The 13,957-nt window shown below is 41.8% G+C and overlaps 1 protein-coding gene and 1 long non-coding RNA gene across 3 annotated transcripts in view; one reads left to right on the forward strand and one right to left on the reverse strand.

Moving 5' to 3' along the window:
• The window catches only part of LOC139576408 (uncharacterized), a 530,253-nt gene that overhangs the window by 336,475 nt on the left and 179,821 nt on the right, over positions 1-13,957 (reverse strand). The window lies entirely within an intron of this gene.
• LOC139576399 (reticulon-4 receptor-like) overlaps positions 1-13,957 on the forward strand; it is a 120,885-nt gene that overhangs the window by 26,604 nt on the left and 80,324 nt on the right. The window contains exon 1 of one of the 2 annotated variants that reach the window (XM_071402503.1): positions 1,137-1,647. The exons of the other annotated variant lie outside the window; for it this stretch is intronic. Within the exon in view, the coding sequence (XP_071258604.1) occupies positions 1,578-1,647 (70 nt within the window). The 5' untranslated portion in view covers positions 1,137-1,577. Of the gene's footprint in view, positions 1-1,136; positions 1,648-13,957 lie in introns of those variants that run through there. 2 annotated transcript variants of the gene reach the window in all.

Raw genomic sequence — 13,957 nt, forward strand, 5'->3', positions numbered from 1 at the left:
ACACCTTTATTTAACTAGGCAAGTCAGTTAAGAACACATTCCTATTTTCAATGACGGCCTAGGAACGGTGGGTTAACTGCCTTGTTCAGGGGCAGAATGACAGATTTTTACCTTGTCAGCTCGGGGATTCATTTTTGCAACCTTCCGGTTACTAATCCAACGCTCTAACCACCTGCCTTACATTGCACTCCACGAGGAATTGTACATAATTATGACATAACGTTGAAGGTTGTACAATGTAACGGCAATATTTAGACTTAGGGATGAAATACGTTAGATAAAATACGGAACAGTACCGTATTTCACTGAAAGAATAAACGTTTTGTTTTCGAAATTATAGTTTCCGGATTCGACCATATTAATGACCAAAGGCTCGTATTTCTGTGTGTTATTATGTTATAATTAAGTCTATGATTTGATATTTGATAGAGCAGTCTGACTGAGCGATGTTAGGCAGCAGCAGGCTCGGAAGCATTCATTCAAACAGCACTTTCGTGCGTTTGCCAGCAGCTCTTCGCTGTGCTTCCAGCATTGAGCTGTTTATGACTTCAAGCCTATCAACTCCCGAGATTAGGCTGGTGTAACCGATGTGAAATGGCTAGCTAGTTAGCGGGGTGCGCGCTAATAGCGTTTCAAACGTCACTCGCTCTGAGACTTGGAGTGGTTGTTCCCCTTGCTCTGCATGGGTAACGTTGCTTCGAGGGTGGCTGTTGTCGATGTGTTCCTGGTTCGAGCCCCTACCGAGGAGAGGGACGAAAGCTATACTGTTACACTGGCAATACTAAAGTGCCTATAAGAACATCCAATAGTCCAAGGTATATGAAATACAAATCGTATAGAGAGAAATAGTCCTATAATTCCTATAATAACTACAACCTAAAACTTCTTACCTGAGAATATTGAAGACTCATGTTAAAAGGAACCAGCAGCTTTCATATGTTCTCATGTTCTGAGCAAGGAACTTAAACGTTAGCTTTTTTACATGGCACATATTGCACTTTTACTTTCTTCTCCAACATTTTGTTTTTGCATTATTTAAACCAAATTGAACATGTTTCATTATTTGTTTTAGGCTAAATTGATTTTATTGATATATTATATTAAGTTAAAATAAGTTTTCATTCAGTATTGTTGTAATTGTCATTATTACAAATGAATATAACAAAATCGTCCGATTTAATCGGTATCGGCTTTTTTGGTCCTCCAATAATCGGTATCGGCGTTCACAAATCATAAATCGGTCGACCTCTATTGTGTATATTGGTGTAGGCAGTACAGAATCTGATTACCCCATCATGTGCTTCCAACCCCTAGCTATGCAGAAGATTAAGGTAAATTGGCAAAAATATTTACACGTTGACGACTAAGATTGCTCAATTTACAGTAACATGGCATAAACATGAATTGGGTAGTGTTTGTATGGGTTTGTGTTTATAGGTGGTAAGAGGTAGCCTGAGGACCACAGAGTACCTTCCAGACCATGTAATCAATTTAGTCTACAGCTTTTCTCTTTGTAAAACTCAGGTTATTTCGAGTCCTTCCACAGTGCCCTGCTGAAAAATACCCAAAGCGGCAGCATGAGGGAGCGAACACACAACAAGAGCACAACAAGATTGTGGGACAGAAACCAGCGAGGGACACTGAAAGGTATAAAATCAAGACTACCACACTACTGACACAACCACATCATTCTTCCCTCTGCAGATTCTCAAAACACAATACAAAGACAAGTTTACAAAATCCCCTGTCAAGGGCTACTATTGACAAGAATTATCTGTCAAAGTCAATAGGCTGGGGAGGTTTACAGACAGGTCTTTGAGATAAGGAAGGAGTTTTTGGTTGTGCAGAGTTCTGCTTAGAGACAGTAAATGTATTGCTGTGTATGAGAACAATTGAGAGATGCCATTTTTCCTCAATCTCCCATACATCTATTCATTCAAAGACTCAATCATAGACACTTACTGACAGTTGTGGCTGCTTTGTGTGATATATTGTTGTCTCTACCTTCTTGCCCTTCGTGCTGTGTCCTTTTGGTAGGCCATCATTGTAAATAACAATTTGTTCTTAACTGACTTTCCTAGTTAAATACAAATAAAAAAACAATACATGCTGTGTAAGAACTGCCCTCCTAAAACGTTTCACACCTTCTGCAGCCCCCCAGCAAATTCACTTTATTGACAGATTGTTCCTCTCAAAAGCAGCTCCCAATATCCGTAATTGTCCCTAGACAACACAATAGCCTGTCTCTAAACACTTAGGTCCCTTTTGGTTGATACTTTTACCAACAAAGGCGTGTTGCCGTAAGTCCCTCCCACAAAAAAAGTGTGAAATGCAAACACCACACCCATGTCTTTCCAGGAGATGTGCAGTACCAGCAAATCTCCTGCAAGAGGTCTAAACAGTTGGTGGTTAAGAAGGTCTACAAGCCATACACCACTTCCGTCAGATTCTTATCCAGCTGGCTGTACACCGCATTCTCCACAAGCACAAAGAGTCTCAGCTTTCTGAACCCACCATGACAACAACCATTGCCAGTGTACCGAAGCCGGATAAAGAACAGTGTGGCTCAGCATAAGACCATGTAGAACCACCATAAGATAAATATGAATATTTTCTATATTCAAAATGGTTTGCCTTTCTAGATTTACAGAATATATTTATATAAACTGTACAGGGCTCTGTATCTTCCAACAGATGTTAGACCAGATATATCCAAATAATGTTTATTTGTCAATCTACAAAAAACAGGGTTGTCAATCTAAAATACAGGGAAATGTACACTCTTTAACACTAACTCAAAAAGAGAACTGGGTATTCAACAAGAATGTTATATGGTAGAAGTAACATTAATAAAATACAGTATGAACAGTGGTACAGTTCAGTGTGTCTGCGTGTGTCTCAGGTGTAGTAAATTGGAGAGACCTGTAGCTAAAAATTGTTACAGCAGATAATGTGATTTCATCAAATATTTTTGGTATCCATTACTGGGAGTTATAGGACAGGTACTGTGGTGTAGCACAGAACATTTTCAACCAACCTTGGCAATACTGTCCTCGATTCTTGGAAACAGGAGTCATAAAATGTCCAGTTGCAGGGGGTCCGATTGAATTTCGAAAATGCCTCCGTCTTGTCTATTTCAAGCATTCTCTCATTGACTGAGACAGGTAGGTGTCTGTAGCTAAGATAACTGGTGATCAGCAGGAGAGGTGGTCATGATGAAATTGCCATTCACAAAGAAACATACATTAAGAAAATACAGTGTGATCGGTGTAGTAAAGTTCAGGGAATAGTTATACAGCTGTGTGATTTAGCAACAGCTGCTGCATTGTGTTTGAGTGTGTCTAAGGTGTAATGTGCAGACTATTGATCAGCAAATGATGGTAGGCGTGTTAACCTCTCTAGGGTACGTGAGACGGTAGCGTCCCACCTCTTCAACAGCCAGTGAAACTGCAGCGCGCCAAACTCAAAACAACAGAAATCCCATAATTAAAATTCCTCAAACATACATGTATTTTACACCATTTTAGAGATACACTTATTGTAAATCCAACCACAGTGTCCGATTTCAAAAAGGCTTTACAACGAAACCAAACGATTATGTTAGGTGAGTGCCTATTCACAGAATAACACAACCATTTTTCCAGCCAAAGAGGGGATTCACAAAAAGCAGAAATATAGATAAAATTAATCAGAAACCTTTGATGATCTTCATCAGATGACACTCATAGGACTACATGTATGTTTTGTTTGGTAAAGTTCATATTTATATCCAAAAATCTGAGTTTACATTGGCGCCTTACATTCAGAAGTTCCAAAACATCCTTTGACTTTGCAGAGAACCACATCAATTTACAGGAATACTCATAATAGACATTGCTAAAATATACAACTGTTATGCATGGAATTTTAGATGCACTTCTCCTTGATGCAACCACTGTCAGATTTCATAAAAAGCTTTACGGAAAAAGCAAACCATGCAATAATCTGAGTCGGCGCTCAGAGCCCAATCAAGACACAAATATATCCGCCATATTATGCAGTCAACAAAAGTCATAAATAGCATTATAAATCTTCACTTACCTTTGCTGAACTTTGTCGGAATGCAGTCCCAGGACTCCAACAAGAAATGTTCGTTTTGTTCGGTAATGTCCATCATTTATGTCCAAATAGCTACTTTTGTTAGCGCGTTTGGTAAACAAATCCAAAGTCACGAAGCGCGTTCACTAAAAGCAGACGAAATGTCAAAAAGTTCCGTAACAGTCAGTAGAAACATGTCAAACAATGTTTTTAACATAAATCTTCAATAATGTTCCAACCGGAGAATTCCATTGTCTTCAGAAGTGCGATGGAACAGAGCTCGCTCTCACGTGAACGTGAAACTTCAGAGTGTTTTCTATCCAATACTACTAATAATATGCATATATTAGCTTCTGGGCCAGAGTAGCAGGAAATTTACTCTGGGCACGCTTTTCATCCGAACGTGAAAATGCTGCCCCCTATCCCAAACACCCAAAAATGGATATAGCATCTACAGATTGCCCTATTAAGTCTATCAAAAGTGTGCGAATTTGAGCATGTGTCCATTAGGCCTATGGATGTATTTTTTTCATCAGCATGAATTAGATTGAGCAATAAAAGCCCCACTTTTATTCCATAGGCTGGGATCCGCACTATGCAGATGTTGCAGGAACGCATTTTTCACTGGCTATCCACTGGTTTCAAAAACAATGATTGATAGGCAGCTTAAACTCCTTGAATTCAACCATTATTGGGTTCAAATACACATTTATATTTGTGAACAACCATCCACAACAACCACAATCCGTAAGGCGCAAATAGCTAAATGAGAGAGCAGCAGTGTGACTCACATCAATGCGCAATGTAGATATCAATAATAAGTGATATCCGTATCGCCGTAGATTACACCACTGGACATCCTTACCTCCAAGCATTTATTCAAGTTGGATAATCTTTTGATTCCGACAGCAGTCGCACCATTGGAAGACATAGCTTGGACTGTAGCCTACAAAAGCCTATTCCTGCTCTTTTCCCGCGATCCATCAAACACATTTGGTATGTCATCATACTGGTCGCTGACTTGTGGTCAGACTCGCTCAGGTGGAACCACCGTAAACTTGCACCTTTTTTCAATGCTGATTTGAATGTCATTGAGAAAACAGAGAAATGTTGAAGATTTTGTTTCACAAACATCCTTTCTGAATTTAAAAGTAATCCTCGAAGTAATCATCTAGTTTTTCAAAAGTATCTGTAATCTGATTACAATATTTTTGCTGGTAACGTAATTGATAACAGTTACCGTTTTTTGTGTTCCCTTAATCCGTTACATGTAATCCGTTACTCCCCAACCCTTCCTACTGTAAGGGTGCGTGCTGGTGGCAGGGAAGTCAGGCGCAGGAGATCGAACTTGGTATAAAACGGAGCAGTTTAATAAGTGCTCAAACTCAGAAAACCAAAATATACAAAATAATACAAGTGGGTACAAAACCCGTCGCACACCAGAACATATCTTGCACAATGCTTACAAACAAACAATCACCGACAAGGACAATGAGGGGGAACAGAGGCTTAAATACACAGCATGTAATGAATGGGATTGGAACCAGGTGTGATACAAGACAAGACAAAACCAAAGGAAAATGAAAGAGGATCAGTGATGGCTAGGTCGGCGACTTCGACCGCCGAACGCCGCCCGAACAAGGAGAGGGACCAACTTCGGCGGGAGTCGTGACACCTACAGTATATAATTACATATTTATAGGATCTCTGTGTTGGTAGTTGGATACCTCCTTAACAGATGCAATATCACAGGAAGCAAACCCCAGCCCCCCTTTAAAGAAACATTCCATAATTCAATATCAGCCAAACGGCAGCTCCAACACATCAAATCAAATTGTATTTGTCACATGCGCCGAATACAACAGGTGTAGACCTTACCGTGAAATTCTTACTTACAAGCCCTTAACCAACAATGCAGTTTTAAAAAAGATAAGAGTTATATCATTTATATTCTTAAAAAATCTACAGGTGTATATCGTTGATTGAAATAACTATTAAACAGGTGTAAATTTTGCAGAATGTACCTTTAAATGTTACAACAGTGTTGAGGGATGTCCAAGTGAATCAGGTTCTATTGCGTCTTCTGATCAGCTTAAAGTACAGTAGGTTACACTTATTAAAATGCAAATCTGACAAGTGCAGCTCTGTCACCAGACTCCCTTTGTCCCTGCTGTATGTATGCTCTCTTCTTCTCACACACACTGTCTCTTTTCGGTAACACTTTATTTGGATAGTCCATCTATAGATGCTCTACAGACTATCAGTAACAATTTAACTAACTACCTACTAACCCTAACTCTTATCCTAACCTTAACCCTTACCTTTATTCTAAACCTAACCTTAACAAGTAGTTGCTTATTAACAAATGGTTTGTTGATAGTATGACCATCTGTAGAGCTTCTACAGGTAGACTATCCGAACTATCCAACTAAAGTGAGTCTCTCTTCTTCTCTCTTTCCATCTCTCTCTTTCTCTCCTTCACTATCTCTCTTGCTCCTGCTCTCTCTCTTAAATCTCTCTCTTTCTTTCTCTCCATCTCTCTCTCTCTCTAGCCCACTCCCGCTCCATCTCTCTCAGGTGTAAAGGCAGAGTATCTAGTGTAGATATCAGCAACCAACCAGAGCTATGGCTTTTCCCTCAGCAGATGAGATTGTGTGTGCGTGTTTATGTGCGTGCATATGTGTTTTGTTCACACTGACCTCATGTCTACACCTCACCCATTGATCCCATCCATGCCCTGGCCAGAGTCAGATCTCATCCAACATCACTTCCAACCCAGCAGGAAAATCTGGTTGAAATGACATAATTTCAAACAGTTTGGCCCTCTACATGGGAACCAATGCCCAGGTCCTCCTGATCCAAAGCCTGGGTCATGAACCCTGGTCCAGGTCAACAGCTTTGCTGGAACACTATGAACATGATCTTGTGTGTCCATTTCAAGCCATTTGTGTGTGCGTGCGTGTGTATGTGTGTGCATGTGTGGGCTTGATGACATGCTGCGTGGGATTATTCTGACATCCATTTTGGGTTCTGTGCTGTGATATTACGCTGGGAGAATCGATCTAATGAGAGCAGAGATTCAGAGATGTCTGGGTGCCTTGCTCAGATATTCATATCGCTAATCAGAATCTGAACTTGTTTTTGCTTGTCTGTTCATGTTTCGAGTAAACCCAATCATCTCAGCAATTAACATCAGTGAGCGAGACAAGCCCTGCCGACACTTAATATCCTCCCAGTAAACAAATTACTATGAAGGCTTCAAATATAGGGGAAACATTTCAATCATCAGAAATGTATTTTGATGTTGGATGGTAGGGATCCCTAAACATTCTGGATTCCCAGAAACTCATGGAATGATTGCATATATGATGTGTGATATAACTTATTCAAAGAAGAAAACTAGTGTTTTAACAATTGCCTACCTCGTATGTCTTATTTTTAATATATATATATATACACAGGACCAGTCCAAAGTTTGGACACACCTACTCATTCCACGGGTTTTCTTTATTTTTAATATTTTCTACATTGTAGAATAATAGTGAAGTCATCACAACTATGAAATAAAGTAGTAACCAAAAAAGTGTTAAACAAATAAAAATATATTTTATATTTTTCAAAGTAGCCACGCTTTTACTTGAAGACAGCTTTACACACTTTTGGCATTCTCTCAACCAGCTTCACCTGGAATGGTTTTCCAACAGTCTTGAAGGAGTGAAGGAGTCCACATATGTTGAGCACTTGTTGGCTGCTTTTCCTTCACTCTGCAGTCCAACTCATCCCAAACCATCTCAATTGGGTTGAAGTCAGGTGATTGTGGAGGCCAGGTCATCTGATGCAGCACTCCATCACTCTCCTTCTTGGTCAAATAGCCCTTACACAGCCTGGAGGTGTGTTGGGTCATTGTCCTGTTGAAAAACAAATGATAGTCCCACTAAGCGCAAACCAGATGGGATGGCGTATCGATGCAGAATGCTGTGGTAGCCATGCTGGTTAAGTGTGCCTTGAATTCTAAATAAATCACATACAGTGTCAACAGCAAAGCACCCCCACACAATTACAACTCCTCCTCCATGCTTCACGGTGGGAACCACACAGGAGATGCCCTTCATTATTATTCTACAATGTAGAAAATAGTAAAAATAAAGAAAAACACTTGAATGAGTAGGTGTGTCCAAACTTTTGACTGGTACTGTATGTATATGTATAATTCAAGTTATCAACTTAATTCTATTATATATAATTCACCCAAACTATTATTATGTAAGATCTAAAGTCAATGCCATTGACTTAAAGGTAGAATCCGTAGTGGTGAAACTGCCATGTCCGCTTGCGATATTACAACAACAAAGACACGTTTTTTTCCCCGGCGGACATCATTGCACATCATCAAATCCGATGTTATTGGTCACATACACATGGTTAGCAGATGTTAATGCAAGTGTAGCGAAATGCTTGTCCTTCTAGTTCCGGCAGTGCAGTAATGTCTAACATGTAATCTAATAATTACCCAACAACTACCTAATACACACATCTGAAGGGATGGAATAAGAATTTGTACATATAAATATATGGATGAGCAATGGCTGAGCGGCAGAGGCAAGATGCAATAGATGGTATAATATACAGTATATGCATGAGATGAGTAATGTTAGATATGTAAACATTATTAAAGTGGCATTGTTTAAAGTGACTAGTGAGCCTCTATGTAGGCAGCAGCCTCTCTGAGTTAGTGATTGCTGTTTAGCAGTCTGATGGCCTTGAGATAGAAGTACTGTACCGACCTCGCCTTCTGGATGGTAGCGGGGTGAACAGGCAGTGGCTTGGGTGGTTTGTTGTCCTTGATGATCTTTTTGGCCTTCCTGTGACATCGGGTGCTGTAGGTGTCCTGGAAGCCAGGTAGTTTGCCCCAGCTGATATGTTGTGCGGACTGCACCACCGTCTGGAGAGCCTTGCGGTTGAGGGCGGTGCAGATGCCGTACCAGGCGGTGATACAGCCCGTCAGGATGCTCTCAATTGTGCATCTGTAAAAGTTTGTGATGGTTTTAGGTGACAAGCCAAATTTCTTCAGCCTCCTGAGGTTGAAGAGGCGCTGTTGCGCCTTCTTCACCACACTGTCTGTGTGGGTGGACCATTTCAGTTTGTCTGTGATGTGTACGCCGAGTAACTTGAAGCATTCCACCTTCTCCACTACTGTCCCTTTGATGTGGATAGGGGGGTGCTCCCTCTGCTGTTTCCTGAAGTCCATGATTATCTCCTTTGTTTTGTTAAGGTTGAGTGAGAGGTTGTTTTCCTGACACCACACTCCATGTGCCCTCTCCTCCTCTCTGTAGGCTGTCTTGTCATTGTTGGTATTCAAGTCCACTGCTGTTGTCTGCAAAGTTGATGATTGAGTTGGAGGCCTGCATGGCCAAGCAGTCATGGGTGAACAGGGAGTACAGGAGGGGGCTGAGCACGCACCCTTGTGGGGCCCCAGTGTTGAGGGTCAGCGAAGTGGAGATGTTGTTTCATACCTTCACCACCTGGGGGCGGCCCGTCAGAAAGTCCAGGACCCAATTGCACAGGCCGGGGTTGAGACCCAGGGCCACCAGCGTAATGATGAACTTCGATGGTACTATGGTGTTGAATGCTGAACTGTAGTCAATGAACAGCATTCTTAGATAGGTATTCATCTTGTCCAGATGGGATAGGGCAGTGTGCAGTGTGATGGCGATTGCATCGTCTGTGGACCTGTGGTATGCAAACTGAAGTGGGTCTAAGGTGGCAGGTAAGGTGGAGGTGATGTGATCCTTGACTAGTCTCTCAAAGCATTTCATGATGGCAAAAGATAGTCATTTATTTCCGTTATCTTTGCCTTCTTGTTTACAGGAACAATGGTGGCAATCTTGAAGCATGCGGGGACAGCAGACTGGGATTGGGAACGAATATGTCCGTAAACACACCAGCCAGCTGGTCTGTGCATGCTCTGAGGACGCAGCTAGGGATGCCGTCTGGGCCAGTAGCCTTGCGAAGGTTAACACGTTTAAATGTCTTACTCACGTCGGCCACGGGCCCACAGTCCATGTTAGCGGGCCGCGTCGGTGGCACTGTATTATCCTCAAAGCGGGCAATATGTCGGTGTCCGTGACGTGGCTGGGGCCCACAGTCCTTATTAGCGGGCCGCATCGGTGGCACTGTATTATCCTCAAAGCGGGCAATATGGAAGCAATATGTCAGTGTCTGTGACGTGGCTGGTTTTCATTTTTGTAGTCCGTAATTGCCTGTAGACCTTGCCACATATGTCTCCTGTCTGAGCCGTTGAATTGCGACTCCACTTTGTCCCTACACCGACATTTTGCTTGTTTGATTGCCTTGCGGAGGGAATAACTACACTGTTTATTTTCGGCAATATTCCCAGTCCTCTTTCCATGGTTAAATGCGGTGGTTCGCTTTCAGTTTTGTGTGAATGCCGCCATCCATCCATGGTTTTTGTTTAGGGTAGATTTTAATAGTCAACATCTCCAATGCACTTCCTTATAAACTCACTCACCGAGTCAGCGTTTAAATCGATGTTATTCTCTGAGGCTGCCCGCAACATTTCAGTGTCCGCGTGATCAAAACAATCTTGAAGCGTGGCTTCCTATTGGTCAGACCAGCGTTGATTGGTTCTAGTCATGGGTACATCCTGTTTGAGTTTCTGCCTATAGGATGGTAGGAGCAAGATGGAGTCATGGTCGGATTTGCTGAAGGGAGGGTGAGGGAGGGCCTTGTATGCATCGCTGGAGTTAGAGTTGGTCTATTGCACACGCATTAGAACAGCAGAGTATGTACTATGATTTTTGCCTTGATGCCAGAACTCCTCTCCGTTATTCAATAAACAAAACTAAAACAATAAGAAATGCGCCTGGGGCGGCCAGTGTTGCTTTTTCTCCTAATGCGGATCTCAGCTTTAACATTGTAGTTAGTCAGCTAGCGACCCCAGCCTTACAGGACTGCTGATCTTTAGTCTCTGATCCAAGACCTGCTTTGTCTTGTGGAAAATTCTGGCGGTTTCCAATTAATCTTCCAGCACTTGTGCCTTGGGTAATTGACAGGTTATGTTTTCTCTCTCTCCATCGCTCCCTGGGAAGTTTTAGCATATTAAGTTCCATGCCTGACTGTGATGCGATTCCCACCATGCCTTTAAAATGCGGCGCTTGAATAGGCGGCCTGCCAGTCGGCACACTATTCTACACCGCAGAGAAATATGAGCCCGGAGAGAGAGCATGCATGCCTCTTCTTCTCTTGTCTTCTTACACACACTCACAGGCATGCACTAGCAAGCACACACACACGCCAACTGTCACACTCTCCGTTGCACACTGACTCACACACTGGTTAGGCGGCAGAAAGAGCATATTGTGAGAAGGTGTATTGTAAACACTATTGGGCATCATGTTGGCGTCTCCTACTGCCTCCTCAGAGTCACGAAAAACTGCCAGAAATAGGAGCACCCTCGTATGTGTGTGTGCGTGTATGCATGGGTGCTTGTATGTGTGTGTGTGTGTGTGTGTTGACTCCTCAGGAGAAACGCCCATGAAAGAGGTGCACCATCCTCTGTGTGGTAAAGGTGTTATGACTCATTCTTCAGTTTTACCTCTAGGCTTCTCTTTGTTTTTTGGGTGTTTATCCAACTACTGGAGCCGGGCAACAGGTAGACTACTTATTTTGTAGGAGGACATCTTCATTTAGAGCATAATTTTCCTCAAGCTCTGTTTCTGCCCGCGTTGAGACCCTGATACTTGTGTTTATATACTGGGGGGAGGGAGTTTTTGTTTTTTCTTCTGTGTTAACTGACTCCAAACCAAAGCTTGGCTGCTTTTGGGGGCGGTTACCGCAGAATTTAAATGATACAGTAGCAGTTATATTTTCTCCTAAAAATGTAATTAGACATTTGACGTCAATAGACAGCTAACATCTCCAGTCCCAATGTTATGCTTAGCTGTGGGTGGAGACAGAAATGGACACAAGTGCTGTTAATTTCCCATCATTCAATGCTTGTTGATTTTCGCTGAATCATTTTCAGAGGCCGAACCCTGTAATAATAACAGTGGTGCTTCTGGCCTGTATTGAGTGGAATATGACTCTACATTAAAAACCATGAGTATCCATTAGGTCCATACTCCACTGTGAGGGGCAGCTCACCACTGACTGGGCTGAGGCAGGCGGTTGTTCAGCAAATTGATAAATTATAGACTTGGAACTCTATTACTGTTGAAGGCTAGTGCAGTAGAGGTTCTGCTATCAACACCACATAGTCTGTAAGGGGTTTTGTTGAAGCAAGAGCAAAAGGTCCCCCCTGTCTTATTCATTATTATCTGAAAATGGTTTTGCTCAAGCAAGAGCAAAAAGGTATGGACCTGTATTCAGAAAGAGTCTTATTCATTATGATCTGAAAAGCAAAACTGATCCTAGATCACCTACTCTGAGAAACTGTGTGAATACAGGCCCTGTCCTTTCTGTTTAATCTGATATGAAAGAAAAACAAAACTCCCCATCGATAGATAATGTCTATGTTTCATCTCGTTTTAATGAGAGGTTAACTTTTCATCAAGATGAAACTGACATTGAAACAGCTTCTCTGAAAAGGATTCCATCGTCAATAGTTTGGCGGATTAATTCCATTCCATTATCACTGCTAAGAATTAATGCTCATTTGATATGGCCTGTCTGGGTTTCTGCCTCGCAGCCTGCGACAGGATAGGCCTATTAGTTTGTTATAATTGGATAGATTCATCCGGCATATCAAAACCGCTATCACCATCCAAAATCCCAATGCACCACCTCTTTAAACAGGCATCGAGGGCTATAGCTATGCATATTAGAAACATATTACAGTATCGACTTCATCGGTCACTTAGCGGCGAACCGGCTTCCTTTAAACAGCTAATTAAAACTATTAAAGAGAGCGTGAGCTAATGTATTTTCAATGCTAGATAACTGCATTTATGTCAAGATGAGAGTAATTAACTGAGTATTAAAGTCGCAGCGTGGTCCGATGCTGCGGTGGTGCAATGCTGCGGTGGTGCAATGCTGCGTTGGTTGGTTCAACAGCTCTCTCTCTCTCAGACTGGAGGAGATGAAGGACGGGCTAGGCCAGGCTGCCGAGCGCTGATAGAGAGGTTGCGTCTCAAATGGAACCTTATTCACTATGTAGTGCACTACTTTTGACCAGGGCCCATACAGTGCACTAGGGAATAGGGTGCAATTGAGAGAAGCAGAGGAGATGCTTCTGGAGTGGTTCCTACACTTTAGTTCCTAGCTCTATTCGAGGATCTTGCAGGACATCACACCACATGAGAGGATGTGTATTTAGCACATCTGTTGAACCATCCATAAACTCATGTTAGATTGTGCCGTTTTCTGAGACTTCTTATCTGAGTTTTAAGAGATTTAACACAGACAAATCGGTGAGGTGTCATGACACGACACTCAAGAATAAATAAAACATGTGGGAGAGAGAGAGAGAAGAGGAGGAAACAGGGAAATGGGTGTGTCGTGTCTTTGGCTATGCCGGATTATGTGATATGACATGCTATTCTATAAAATCCTTAATCTGTAATTAATATTACCTGATTGAGCTAATCATGTAAATGTAATTAACTAGAAAGTCGGGGCACCACAAAATAATATTTATAGAGCAGTTATCTTCCGAATAAACTCTTAAAGACCTAGTCATATTTTCCATCAATAGCAGTCAATATTAATCGTCACCTTATTTCAGTCTCATCTGAAAGTTGTAAATTCTTGGTTATCTTCACGAACCCTGGCTAACAAGTTGAATCAGCAATACAAAATTGGGTTTAATTATTTATTTACTAAATACCTAACTAATCACACAGAATTAATCATACCTTGATTA

Source organism: Salvelinus alpinus, chromosome 5 (genome assembly GCF_045679555.1).
Source record: "Salvelinus alpinus chromosome 5, SLU_Salpinus.1, whole genome shotgun sequence".
In the NCBI taxonomy this organism is placed as follows: domain Eukaryota; kingdom Metazoa; phylum Chordata; class Actinopteri; order Salmoniformes; family Salmonidae; genus Salvelinus; species Salvelinus alpinus.